This window comes from Asparagus officinalis, chromosome 1, assembly GCF_001876935.1.
Source record: "Asparagus officinalis chromosome 1, Aspof.V1, whole genome shotgun sequence".
NCBI classification, from domain to species: Eukaryota; Viridiplantae; Streptophyta; class Magnoliopsida; order Asparagales; family Asparagaceae; genus Asparagus; species Asparagus officinalis.
In genome coordinates, this window is record NC_033794.1 from 124,134,526 (window position 1) to 124,147,818 (window position 13,293).

Genomic DNA, 13,293 nt, shown 5'->3' on the forward strand with positions numbered 1-13,293 from the left:
TGAAACAGTCTTCACAAACTAAACTCTTTTAAAACACACAAAACAAACTTTAAAACCCTTGTTAAACTTGTTTAAAACATTCACAAACTAAACTCTTTTAAAACACACAAAACAAACTTTAAAACCCTTGTTAAACTTGTTTAAAACATTCTCATTTTTTTTGGAGAGCTGAAGGCAATGAAGTATTTATACCCACTCAAAACTTCAGCAAAAACCCTACTAAAATGACAACAAAGCCCCTAGAAAAACAGCTCAGAAAATAGCCGTTGGAAGCTAACGGTCAGATCGGCGGGCGACCGTGGGAAACTCGCGGAGCAGCAAAAGGGCCAGAGTTTGGCTCTAGATAACAGACGGTCGACCGTGACGGTTGACTGTGAAACTCTCTGGACTGCATCCTGTCGACCGCCACGGTCGACCGCGAGCCTTCTGAAAAACTTACTGAGTCTCTGGACTCATAGGCGGTCGACCACAAACTGACATATGAAATTCTAGGTTTATAAACAGTTTTCTGATTTTAAAAACCTATTTAAAAATATCAAATAAATTCAGAAAAATATAAAACTTTGGGAAATGATTGTAGACATGATAATAAACATGCTACAATAACTGGTTTTCAAACAAGACCTTCCAAATAAAAAAATATCATCATTTTGCAAAATAGTCCAAAATATAAAAATGTAAACATATGAGTTTTGACATTTTAGCTTAACCATGTTTTGAAACATTACAAAATGATTTTGTATACTTAAAGAAAGATATAAACTATTGTTATGAAGTCTATATAAACAATGAATACAGTATTTTCACAAATACAAAAGAATATGAAACATATGAATATATATATGAATATATTTTTGTTTCATATTTATGAAATTAAACCAAACCAACTTATCCACATAAAAACAAACATGTATGAATATAAATATTTATTTATATGCTTGTAAAAACTTTGTTTGTAGATAAACCAAAATCCAAAATGTGTACATATATATATAACTATATATATATATACATAGAAACCAATAAAATGTGTGTGTATATGATATTGAGCTTAAAGTACTTAACACACATAATATAACACCTAAACTAAATTACCCAAGCTATGATCTTGATCTTCAATAAGCTCTTCTTAGTAATCTTGCGGATGAAGCTTGAACTTGGATCTTCGACTTGAATTGCATAGGCTTCACTCCATAATTCCGCCAACCTCCATTGGATATGATCGTTAAGGCTCAATTCCATCCATCCTCCAACATATTATTTGTCTACAATAAATAACAAAATACAAATACTAGACAAATAATATTAGATGTAAATTATTTATTAAATCATCATCAAAACAAGAAGGCCAACAATCTCCCCTTTTTTTATGATGACAAACAATTTATAAAAATGATATATGCATGAAAGGAAATGAATATATAAATTATAATTCACATGCATGTAAACAAGAAAATGTATACTCACAATGTTTCTCCCCCTTTGACAACATTAAAAAGGGGAACCAAAAGAATTAAGAGAGCGAAAGCTCCCCCTATTAATATGCATGGGTGAGTATAAAAAACAATAATAGAAAAGGAAAGACCCCCCTATCAAAATACCATATGGAGTATATGAAATAGAGGCTAAGGCAATCATATGTGAGTAAGCATAGATGAATATGCTAAATATCACTCACATACTATAAGATAATGAGAACACATATGGATGTACTATTAAAATAATGTGTCTCAAAACATAGACATAAAATTCATATATAAAAATAGATTTATGAAATCAAAAGAGAGAGGAACATGAGAATCATGCAAAAAGTTTTCAAATGAAAACAAATCAACCAAAAGAAATTATAAATCAAAGTTTATATCCAAAAATGATGTTTGATCAATAAAGAGAGTTTTCTTTGTAAAATTTGATCAAACCACATAAAGAATTCATTATAAAGCATATTTGAAATTTGAATCATCTATTGTGCTTATATAATGAATTCAAAAGAACAAATCAAAGAAAAATTTTTATAGTTCAAAAGTAACATACAAGAATCATAAACTATGGATTTTAAAAACTAAAAATCATCTTTAAGAGTATAAAACCAAACTATCATTGATTAAAAAAATCAAGAGAGACAACTATATCTAGCTCTTGAGCTAGTAACAACCCATATATACATTTAAGCACCCGGTAAATAAGATTTGGGAATAAACATCCAATAAGCTTGGGGGGTTATATAAACACAAACTTCTCATCAAAATCGAAACAAATAATCATGAAAATAAAAGATTTGATCAATTAAAAATTGTTTTCATATAAAAAGTTAGAACACGTTTTTCAAAACCAAGAAAAAAGAAAAAGAAAAACACTAAAATTCTTGGTTTAAAAAAAATCAAATTTGTTTTGGTACCCAAGAATTCTTGGTACCAAAAAGTTTAGGGACATGACCCCTATCATTTAAGCTCAAAGCCCTAGGGTTACGAACTCTCTTGGACGCATGTGGCGTACGGATACGGTCAAAATAAAAATTGTATAAATGACCTTTACGATTATAATTTGTGCAATGAAAAGGTTAAAATAATTTGCGTTGACCAAATGGTTGTGCACGGGACTCATTTGCAAAAATAGGTTTATCTTGAAAATTATTTTGCAAACAAGAAACTCTCCTCAAATCAAAATAAAATTTGGTCAAAAGACCAAAACGACCACAAAACTCACATTTGAACACACTAGCATGCTTATGATGAACTTTGTGAGAATGAGCATGTGAATGTGTAAGTGTACATGATGATGAAGAAACTTGATGAGATGCACAATGAGCATTAGTATTCTTATATTTGTGTGCATCATAGCAAAATTTAGCTAAATGACCTTTACGACCACAAATGGAGCACTTGTTAACTTTGCTATACAAGTGTGCATAGTGTATAGGTGATTTATAAGTTATGGCACTAGATTTAGCACACTTGTCCATAAGTTTCTTATGATTATCAATGCATGTATTTAAGGTTGAATCTAAACAAGATATGCAGTTTTTCACATGATTCAACTCATCATTATGCATACAAGCATTGTGTAGGCATCGAAAGTTACCTATAGGTCTCCACGAACAGCTCAGTGTTAAGGAACGACAATGAACGTCACTATCTGGTTCACAGGAGTTCGATTGACGTCGGTGAACGCTTGAAGTGAATCGACGAACTACGTGAGCTGACAGAATTTCGGAATAACGAAGGCACAGGCTAATCGAGAGCCCCGCGATGTTTACAAAAAGAACAATGCCTTTCGTGTCTCGTTCGTTCTACGGATAATCCAACCATCGGGGCTGATAGAACTCTTCGTCAGAATTCCAACGCAATTCGAATCACTAAAATCTGAGTTCGGACGAAGAATTTACAACGGAGTGTTTCGGATTTTTAGAGACACCCCAGGGGTGTCCTGGATTTTTGGGGACACCCCAGGGGCGTCCTAGATTTTTGAGAACACCCCAGGGGCGTCCTAGATTTTTGGGACACCCCAGGGGCGTCCTAGATTTTTGGGGACACCCCAGGGGCGTCCTAGATTTTTGGGGACACCCCAGGGGCGTCCTAGATTTTTGGGGACACCCCAGGGGCGTCCTAGATTTTTGGGGACACCCAAGGGGCGTCCTAGATTTTTGGGGACACCCCAGGGGCGTCCTAGATTTTTGGGGACAGCCCAGGAACGTCCTAGATTTTTGGGGACACCCCAGGGGCGTCCTAGATTTTTGGGGACACCCCAGGGGCATCCCAGATTTTTGGGGACACCCCAGGGGCGTCCTAGATTTTTGGGGACACCCCAGGGGCGTCCTAGATTTTTGGGGACACCCCAGGGGCGTCCTAGATTTTTGAGGACACCCCAGGGGTGTCGCCTATAAATAGAAGCCTTAGGCCTCACTTTTGGGGATCTGGATTTTTGAAGAAGTGGCGAAGCCCTGCTAGAGTGAAGAGTGATCAAGCACTTCAACACAAGAGAGTTCTTCATCAGATCTACATCACCCGCATCCGTTCCTTAGCATTACCCCTCGTCGGTAATCCTAAGAAGAGCAAATATCTCGCTTTATCCGGGATAGGCGCTCCAAGTTTCTAGATCTCCTCGCGGATCGACGAAGCTCTGCCCGATTTTTCTGGATCAGATCTGATTGCCAGGTAGTCCACGGATATCGACGTCCCCGTCACAGGCTAAAGACTCACGCAAGCAAGAGACGATAAACGGATCTTGTGTTTATTTTCAAGAAAGTTGTAATTTTTATTTTCGTTATTTGAATTCATTTGTAACGTTTGAAGTTTTAATGAAATCAATGATGAAGGCAACTTTTGACGAAAACAAGCTGGCGACCACAGTGAAAGCTAACAGCCTCGCTGCCGAGGCTATCGTGACGCAACCGACATTCAAGATCCGGGTGAATGAAGAGATCGAATATGAGTTCGATCAGCAGAAGTTTGAAGAGTACCTCTCTTCCTCCTCCTCCAGATCCGCCTCTCCAAACAGGCGCAGGAAGACCTCATCTTCCAAAGACGTTCGCGGGACCTTCGGCTCTAAGATCCAAGATCTCATCGCCGCTGCTGCACCCGTGCCCCGTGACATCCCGGCGGCATCCAAAGAGGTCGAGGCTGCAGATCCAGATCTCCCTTCCGCCACAAAGGCGACTGCTGAAGTTGCTCCAACTTTGTCGAAGAGAGCGCGCCAAAGACGGCGACAACGCCTTGCACGACAATTGGCCAAAGCCGCAGAATCGATGGACGGGATCCGCTACAATGAGGACCTGAAATCAAGGCAGCGCCAAGAACAACAACGGCGAACCGACAACCTCTCCTCTAAGGCAGAGACAAACGAATGGGTCCGCGTTAAGAAGACCCGCTCCACTCTCGAAGAGCGAATCAAGAAACGCCGCAAGCGAAAGAAATGCAGAGGGGAGAAGCAGTGGAGAAGCCGCCTAAGCGCAAGCAAGTTTGGGTGCCAAAGACAAAACCAGCACTTAAGGCAAAAGTGGGCGGAGTTATCGTCCAGCCTATTTCAAATCCAGATCCCGTTTCCCCTGTACCCGCACCTCCGACGGAGTCAGGAAAGAACGTGGATCTCACTAAATCCAGGGGTCCTTTGAAGGGTCGCCTCGATCCTGAAGATCGAGGTAAAGCAATCGTCAAGGAGCGATTGGGACCGTTGAAAAGTCCCCAAACAACAGTCAAGACTGGGGGTCGTACTAACAAAGGGAAAGCCCCTATTACCGACCGCATTGGATTGCGAGTCGAAGTTCAAGAGCCCGTTGGACTTTCACGCTCTCAAAGGCGTAAAAGTGAACGAGTGACTCTTGGAGACGCAAATAAAGCGTCGCGTCCCCAGAGGGAAACATATTTTACCTAGGGAGTCATACCAACACACGATGGGTTGCTCCGGTTATCAAACCAATGAGCTGTACTATAGGGCTGGGGGTGCGAATAAATCCCGGAAAAGAAATGTTCGAGACACGGAGCCTCATTGTCCGTGTGCCAACATAATCAAAGCAGTATTATCGGAATGCTGCTGTTCTAAAACCCCAAAAAGAGTCTCGGTGTTTGAGAGAATCTCTGCCAGGGCGTCCGAGGCCAAACCAAGGCATTTCCAAAGGAGGAAACCCATTCGCCAAGATGATGAATTTCCAGAAGTGTCCGTCAATATGACCGGCAGAAGGAAATCGACGCAACACTTAAACCCAGATCAGTTTGCCGATGTATCCCGGCGTATGACTCGGTTGCGGTCAGGAATCAATAAGCGAAAGAATTACCAAAAGATGCAAAAAGGACTTCCTTTGGAAGAGGAGGTATTAGATGCTGGTTCAGATTCTTGCTGGGCTATAGCGTCCGATGACACGGCATCGAGCGTGGGACAACCCTACGAGTCATTTATGATCAGCGCCAAACAAGTAACCAAGATGCTTGAAGAGGCCCTGGCTAAGCAGAAGGAAAACTTCAAGTTCGAGATGGATCTGGTCATGCAGCAGATGAGGGAAATGCATGACCAGCAAATCGCGACACTGACAACTCACCAAGGAGAACCCAGTCGTCGCAATAATCCGAATCAAGATGAGAATGAACGGGAAGAAGATAATGTTAATCCTGTCAACAATAGTAACGGAGGCGGTCCCTTGAATGATAATGTGAAGGAGGACCACGTTACCTCTCCCCGAAGCCACTCGAAGACAGATACGAGTGAAGATAAGAAGATGAAGGACTTGGAGAGCAAAATTAACGCTTTAATGTCTGCTCAAGAGGTAACGAAGACCGGCATTCCGTGTCCTTACCCGAAAGAGTGGGACTCGATCCCGTATCCAGCGAAGTTCAACCTGATCAACTTCACGCCGTTCGACGGGAAGGGCTCGCCCACTCAGCATCTAATCTACTTCAAGTCCCACTTGGGTACGATCTCCGGTAATGAAGCCTTGATGGTTCGGTCATTCGTCGGCACCCTTCGCGGGTCTGCCTTCGATTGGTATCGGCATCTTAAATTTGGAAGCATCAACAGCTGGGAGGACCTGGAGAGCATGTTCCTCACTCATTTCTTCGATGATGATGCTGAAGTGTCGATCAGGACACTCTTCGATGAGAAACAAAAAGACAGAGAGTCGGTGGATACCTTCATCAAACGCTTCCGCAATCAGGCAATGAACTGCAAGGATCCCATCACGGAGGAATTCATATTGCAGACTTGTCATAACAATTTGTCCATTAACATCTTGGACGTTATGGGAGTAGAGCCGCTCAATACCTGAAAAGAGTTAAAGGTGCGCGGAGAGCAGGCCGAACGCTTCCTCAGAAGGAGGAAGGTCGAAAGAAACCAACCGATGACTAACCCTCTGAATCCGGGTCTCGTTTCCCATAATGAAGGGCGGGCGCCTACAACAGTTGTTGACGTTAATCAGACGTCGCAACAGCAAGGAGGAAGCTGAAAATACTACGGATCCAAAGTACTGCGCATACCACAGGAGGATCCTTCATCCCACCAAGGCTTGCTTTACTTTAAAGAATAGCATCCAGACCTTGGTTGAAGCCGGCGTCATAACGCTAGGATAAGCCAAATGAGAATGGAAAGACTCCAAAGGGTATACGAGTATAAACTGTTTCTCAACACTCCAAAGAGTATATGAGTATAAATTGCTTCTTAATCCTCCGACCGGTATAAGAGGTTAAACTGCTTCCTGACACTCCAAAGAGTATATGAGTATAAACTGCTTCTTAATCCTCCGACCGGTATAAGAGGTTAAACTGCTTCCTGACACTCCAACAGGTATATGAGTCTAAACTATTTCCTTTCTTTCACGGGAAATTCCTGGAGAATTTTATACGTAATATTCTTAAGGATAACCCGATCATGCAACCAAATGCAATAATAAACCCAGTTTCGCGAGGAAGCTAGGGGTGGATGACTCATGTAACGGTAAGTTCCCGGAAGAATACTATATGTAATTTTCTTAGGGATAACCCAATCATTACAAATTAGGTGATAAGCACTAAACCCCCATTGTGATTTGTATGAGTCAACACTCCCGTTGTAAGTTGTACTCTCACTCTCACCTCTCACTTGGTCAAACCTTCCTATAGTTAGGGCCACAACCTAAAATCCCCTCTCGATTCCTTCAATGAATGAGAGGCCCACAAATCAAGCGATCAAACCTATAAAAGGTAAGATCGTCTCAAACCTCCCATTCCCAATGCTCCCTTGGTCAAACCTATAAAAGTTAGGGCCAAAGCCAGATTCCCCTCTCGATTCCTTCCATGAACGAGAGGTCCACTTTCAATTTGAGCAATCAAACCTATAAAAGTTAGGGTTGCTTGAATCTTTTCGATTCTCGGAGTGGAGATCCCACTTCTAGTTTCACTTTTCTGGATTCTGAGGGTGGAGATCCCACCTCGAGTCTCCTTTGCATCTGAAGATAGAATATAAAATTCTTCCTCTTCGGCTTTGGGAGATAGAATATAAAATTCTTCCTCTTCCGCATCGGGTTCGTCTTTGCCCTAAGAAAAGACACCACCTTTTCAACCCTCAAAATCCGTGCCTCACAGGTACGGGGAATTTTATCCCGAATCTTAAGTAGGGATAAGTCAACGCCTAACACGCGTTACCGGTTTAGTCTTTCACCGATTAAAGAAGACACCAGAATTTCAGTCTGGGGAATTTCATCCCGAAGCCTAAGGAGGGATGAGTCAGCGCCTAATACGCGTTGCCGGTTAGTCTTTGACCGTAAAAAGGACAAAAGACCACATATTCAACATTGTGACAGGTTGTTATTAATAACACCATAATCCGTGCCTCACACGCACGGGGAATTTTATTCCGAATCCTAAGTAGGGATAAGTCAACGCCTAACACGCGTTGCCGGTTTAGTCTTTCACCGAGTGAAAAAGACACCAGAGTATAATTCTGGGGACTTTTATCCCGAATCCTAGGTAGAGATGAGTCAACGCCTAATACGCGTTGCCGGATGCCATATTCCCGTAAGAAATGGCGAAGTCTATGTATTCAAAATCATAGCATTAAGTCTAAGAGAAGTCATTCTTTTAGCACAACGTTACATGTGAAACAGATTTTAATAATTCACATGCTAGCCCGATTCAAACGGTAATCGGTAAAGGCAGGTCAAACCCGTTGATGGCTGGGGGTTTGCCAAAAATCCCAAAGTCCATGTCTAACACGCATTGCCGGTTAGTCTTTGACCGTAAAAAGGACAAAAGACCACATATTCAACATTGTGGCAGGTTGTTATTAATAACACCATAATCCGTGCCTCACACGCATGGGGAATTTTATCCCGAAGCCTAAGCAGGGATAAGTCAACGCCTAACACGCGTTGCCGGTTTAGTCTTTCACCGATTGAAAAAGATACCAAGGTCTAAACTTGGGGAATTTTATCCCGAAGCCTAAGTAGGGACGAGTCAACACCTAACACGTGTTTAGACAATCCGCATGCTAGCCCGATTCAAACGGTAATCGGTAAAGGCATATCAAACCCGTTGAGGGCTGGGGGTTTGCCAAAAATCCTATAAATTTTATCATTGCTGGGTTCAAAGTAAATAAAGAAATATCATGAAAGAAGCAAATGCGGAGTCTCTAGTAATAGATCAAGTCAAAAGCATATAATAAAAAGCTCGTTAGCCCGAAGGCAACTGACGGCTAAGAACATGGGACTCTAAACTAGAAAGCCTGTCTACATAGCTCTGCTCAAGTTCTGCCTGCAGACTAGCTCGGACAGAGTCTTCGGAACTGCTTAAGATCTTCGCGGCTTCATTCTTCAGCTTCATCAATCTCTCCTGTGTAGATCCCAGCTTCTCGAGCGTCTGTTCACGAGAACGCTCTAATCCAGCCAGGTCTTCTGCAATAAGAGTAACGGACTCCTCGGCGTGCCTCAAGGCCTCCTTCAATCTAGCCACTTCCTCACGGCCTGCCTGATGGAAGCTGAAGAGAAGACCTCCCGGCTACAACCAGTATTAGCATGAGGAGGAAGGCTGCCCGCGGGGAACTCGACTGCAACAAAACACAAGGATAGAGTCAGAAAGCTCATAAAAAGCGAGATAAAATCAGTCACAGGATAATTGGAGAGACGATTTTGAGTGTCCTACACTGGAAGAACGGTATGCATCATCACGTAAATAATGTGGTAACATACACCGACCTATAAGGTGTAGGATGACACAAAATCGCCCCAATATACCAGAAGACTTGAATTAGCCAAGCAAGGCAAGTCTAAAACCTCAACCCTCGCGAAGGAGGGTGTCGGCCCTTCCCGAACGACCCGCGAAGGGGCCAAACGAGGGTATAACAGAACCACCAAGTCCGAAACCTCGACCCCCGCGAAGGAGGGTGTCGGCCCTTCCCGAATGACCCGCGAAGGGGCCAAACGAGGGTATAACAGAACCACCAAGTCCGAAACCTCGACCCCCGCGAAGGAGGGTGTCGGTTCTTCCTTCATGACCCGCGAGGGGATCAATCGGGGATACAAAAATAAAAAAATTCCCACCCCCGAAAAAGGAAGCCGCTGGAGGGGAGGATGCTGTAGGAACTTCTTCCTCGCTAGGCTGCGAACGGGAGCGACTCCTAGGAGGTCGAGGTCGACGTGGAGAAATCGAAAATCTGCAATGAAAAGCAGTAAGTTAGGTACAATATGAATTCGCGAAATTTAAAAGGGAAATTAAGAACTTTAATTAAAATCCTATGTATAAATAGGATTTTATAGTTGAAGTCTAATTAAACCTACAAATTTCGTGCATACGAAACAATGATTGTCATTTTCGCGGTAAATTTTGATGAAATACCCAAAATACTCTTCGTGTTCAAGGCTAAATTCGGGTCAAGGACACGCTCGAGTTGGGTCATGGTCATCATACCTAATAAATTTCAGCCATATATTTGCATAAAAGCCCTTCAAATTTCAGTTTCATATTTACACATACACCACCCAAAATTTCAGCCCTCCAATTTGCATAAAAAACCCTACAAATTTCAGCCCTCCAATTTGCACAAAAGCCCTCCAAAATTTCAGCCGAAAATTTGCACAAAACCCCCTCAAAGTTTAGTCCATCTTTTTGCACAAAACCCCCTCAAAGTTTAGTCCATCTTTTTGCACAAAACCCCCTCAAAGTTTAGTCCATCTTTTTACACAAAAGTCCCCTCAAATTTCGGCCATATATGTATGCATGAAATTAGGAAAATGTTGCAATCAAAAGTGAGGGAATTCATGTCCCTAATTTCGGCCAACTTTCAAGAACAAAAAAATCAAGATTTGAATTTTTCCCCAAATCAAAAATTAGGGTTTTGAAATTTGGAGGATTCAAGAGAAGAGAACCAAATTAAAAAAGCCATAAAGAGAGAGATTCTTACCCAAGCTTGAAGCACCTTTGAAGAGGAAATTTCGTTGACCAAAATCCTCCTTGCCTTGCTGGAAAACCTTGGGGAAGAAGAAGGTTTAGAAGGAGAGGGTGAAGGATTTGAAGAAGATGGGTTTAAAAGGCTTTGAACTCTTGATGAGGGAGAGTTCTTGGGGAGGAAGAAGCTCAAAAACAAAAAAAAATGATAAAGAGAGACCGGACTTCTTGCTGAGGACCGAAAAAAAAAGAGAAAAAAAATGGGGACGGGTTGCTGGAAATGAAGAGAGGAAAGAAAAGAAGAGAGGAAAGAAAAGAAAGAGGAGATTGGGTTTGTAATGAGGATTATTTTTGGTTGGACCAAATCCACTTGACCCGAACCAAACCCACATAGACCAAATCCAATTAAGCCATTTTTTTGATGGTTCACACGCATATGAGGTGTGAAGTGTTGGCTTGAATGTGTAGAAAGACTTGGGGATAATTTATATACACTTTGATCCCCTTTTCAGATATTTTTACGACGTATTTAACACTCGTATTTATACTCCAATGAGAATACGAGTCTAAACTATTTCTCACAATTGACGGGAAGTTCCTGGAAAATATTATGTATAATATTCTTAAGGATAACCCGTCAACCTCCGACGGGTACACGAGGCTAAACTAATTCCCGAAACTCCCAGGAGTACACGAGTATAAACTGGTTCTCCTCAGGTTGATTCGAAACCCTAGGGTCAACGCCGGTCAACGCGTAACCCTAGGTCAACGCCAGTCAACGCGTTGCAACAAAAAGTCAACATTTGACGATTCAAAACCCCAGGGTCAACGCCGGTCAACGCGTAACCCTAGGTCAACGCCCTTCAACGCGTTGCGACATTCGAAACCCCAGGGTCAATGCCGGTCAACACGTAACCCTAGGTCAACGCCCTTCAACGCGTTGCGACATTCGAAACCCCAGGGTCAACGCCGGTCAACGCGTAACCCTAGGTCAACGCCCTTCAACGCGTTGTGACATTCGAAACCCCAGGGTCAACGCCGGTCAACGCGTGACCCTAGGTCAACACCCTTCAACGCGTTGCGACATTCGAAACCCCAGGGTCAACGCCGGTCAACGCGTAACCCTAGGTCAACGCCCTTCAACGCGATTCGGTCGACCAACTTCGACCAACTTCGACCAACTTCGACCTACGTTCACGAGCAACAATACGAGAAATCTACTATGTATCAGGGAGAACTATAAGAGGAACCAATCAACTCTCGTCTCTCAACCTCTCAACCTCACATACATAGCCAACTCTCATATTCTCTCCAAAGCCCTCTTAAGAAGAAACCTAACATTTCTTATGTAGTTGGGGTTGTTACTTAGTTCATGCATTGTCCTTGGTTATCTCATCTCCAAGAAGTCAAATGCACTTTTTGTGATGAGGACAATAATGGTAATTTCCATATTTGTTATTTGACTTTCTTTTATTTTAGTTTTGAATAAAGAAGATCCCCCCAAAGCAGCTATGCCCAGCCCATCACCTCCTCCACTTGCTGCCGTCCCCTTTCCCGTTCAGCCCCCGACTCCTTCTCACACATCCACCACTTCTCCCTGCTTCTTCGCCTACAAACGGCCCGCCAAAACCCCTACATCCATTAACGAAGTCGCCGCCCCTTGCTCCACAAGCCGTCGACCTTCCCTTCCCTGCCCTCCTTCCTACCGAACAGCCCCACTAACACTTCCACAAGCCGTGCCTCCTTCCCCTGCTCTCTTCCATCCTCAGGAGGCCCCGACACCTAGCCCTACCTCCTTGCCACCTCTACATCAACCGTAAAAACCCCAGCCCACCGATTGAGACATTTCCTTTTCCGAACAGCAACCGACCCTGACCCCTCCTCCTCCATAACCGCCTACCCACGGGTCATCACATCGCCCTCGCCCTATCAACCTCGTTGTCACTCAGTTCACCACTATCGTCGTCGCTCAGTTCGTCGCCGTCGTCGTCGCTCAGTTCACCGCCGTCGTCATCGCTCAGTTTGCCCATGTCGTCGTCATTATTTCATACATCGATCGTCACTACTTGATAGCCTAGTAAATTATTTTTCTATTAATCTCGTTTTATTAGTTAATTGCATGAGTATTCTATCTCTAAACTCTTATCATATATTCACTGCTTAGATTATATTTGTGAGTTGAGAGTAATTGAGTATGTGATTGTTTAAATTTGATATTGATTGCAGAACGTGAGCATGATAATGAATATTGTAGCTAAATTGATCGAGAATGGAATTAATCATAACTATTAATGCAAATTTCGTTAAATCCATCTGTCACATGAGTTGTTTTGAATTTAATTTTCTACCAAAGATCATAAAATTTGGTAAAACGATGTGTTATATGACTTAAATCGCTGATTCTGATAGACCCCCTGTCCTGTTTTGCATCATTTTGTTACCTTAAGAGAAC

At 42.6% G+C, this 13,293-nt stretch overlaps 1 protein-coding gene across 1 annotated transcript; it reads right to left on the reverse strand.

Annotated features, from left to right (window-relative positions):
* LOC109841046 lies at nt 9,098-12,871 on the reverse strand. Its single transcript, XM_020409906.1, has 4 exons — nt 12,776-12,871; nt 10,858-10,924; nt 9,998-10,110; nt 9,098-9,504 (listed from the first exon to the last, which is right to left on the reverse strand). The coding sequence occupies exons 1-4, from the start codon at nt 12,869-12,871 to the stop codon at nt 9,415-9,417; spliced, it is 366 nt and encodes a 121-aa protein (XP_020265495.1). The 3' UTR covers nt 9,098-9,414.

What these genes read in the sequence shown, in the direction of transcription:
- LOC109841046 (XM_020409906.1), bottom strand. Translation starts at nt 12,871, where the DNA reads ATGGGCAAACTGAGCGATGACGACGGCGGTGAACTGAGCGACGACGAC. An exon ending in GTGAACTGAGTGACAACGAG is followed by an intron (nt 10,925 to 12,775) that starts GTTGATAGGGCG and finishes TTCTTCCCCAAG; the next exon opens with GTTTTCCAGCAAGGCAAGGA. An exon ending in CAAAGGTGCTTCAAGCTTGG is followed by an intron (nt 10,111 to 10,857) that starts GTAAGAATCTCT and finishes TTTTCATTGCAG; the next exon opens with ATTTTCGATTTCTCCACGTC.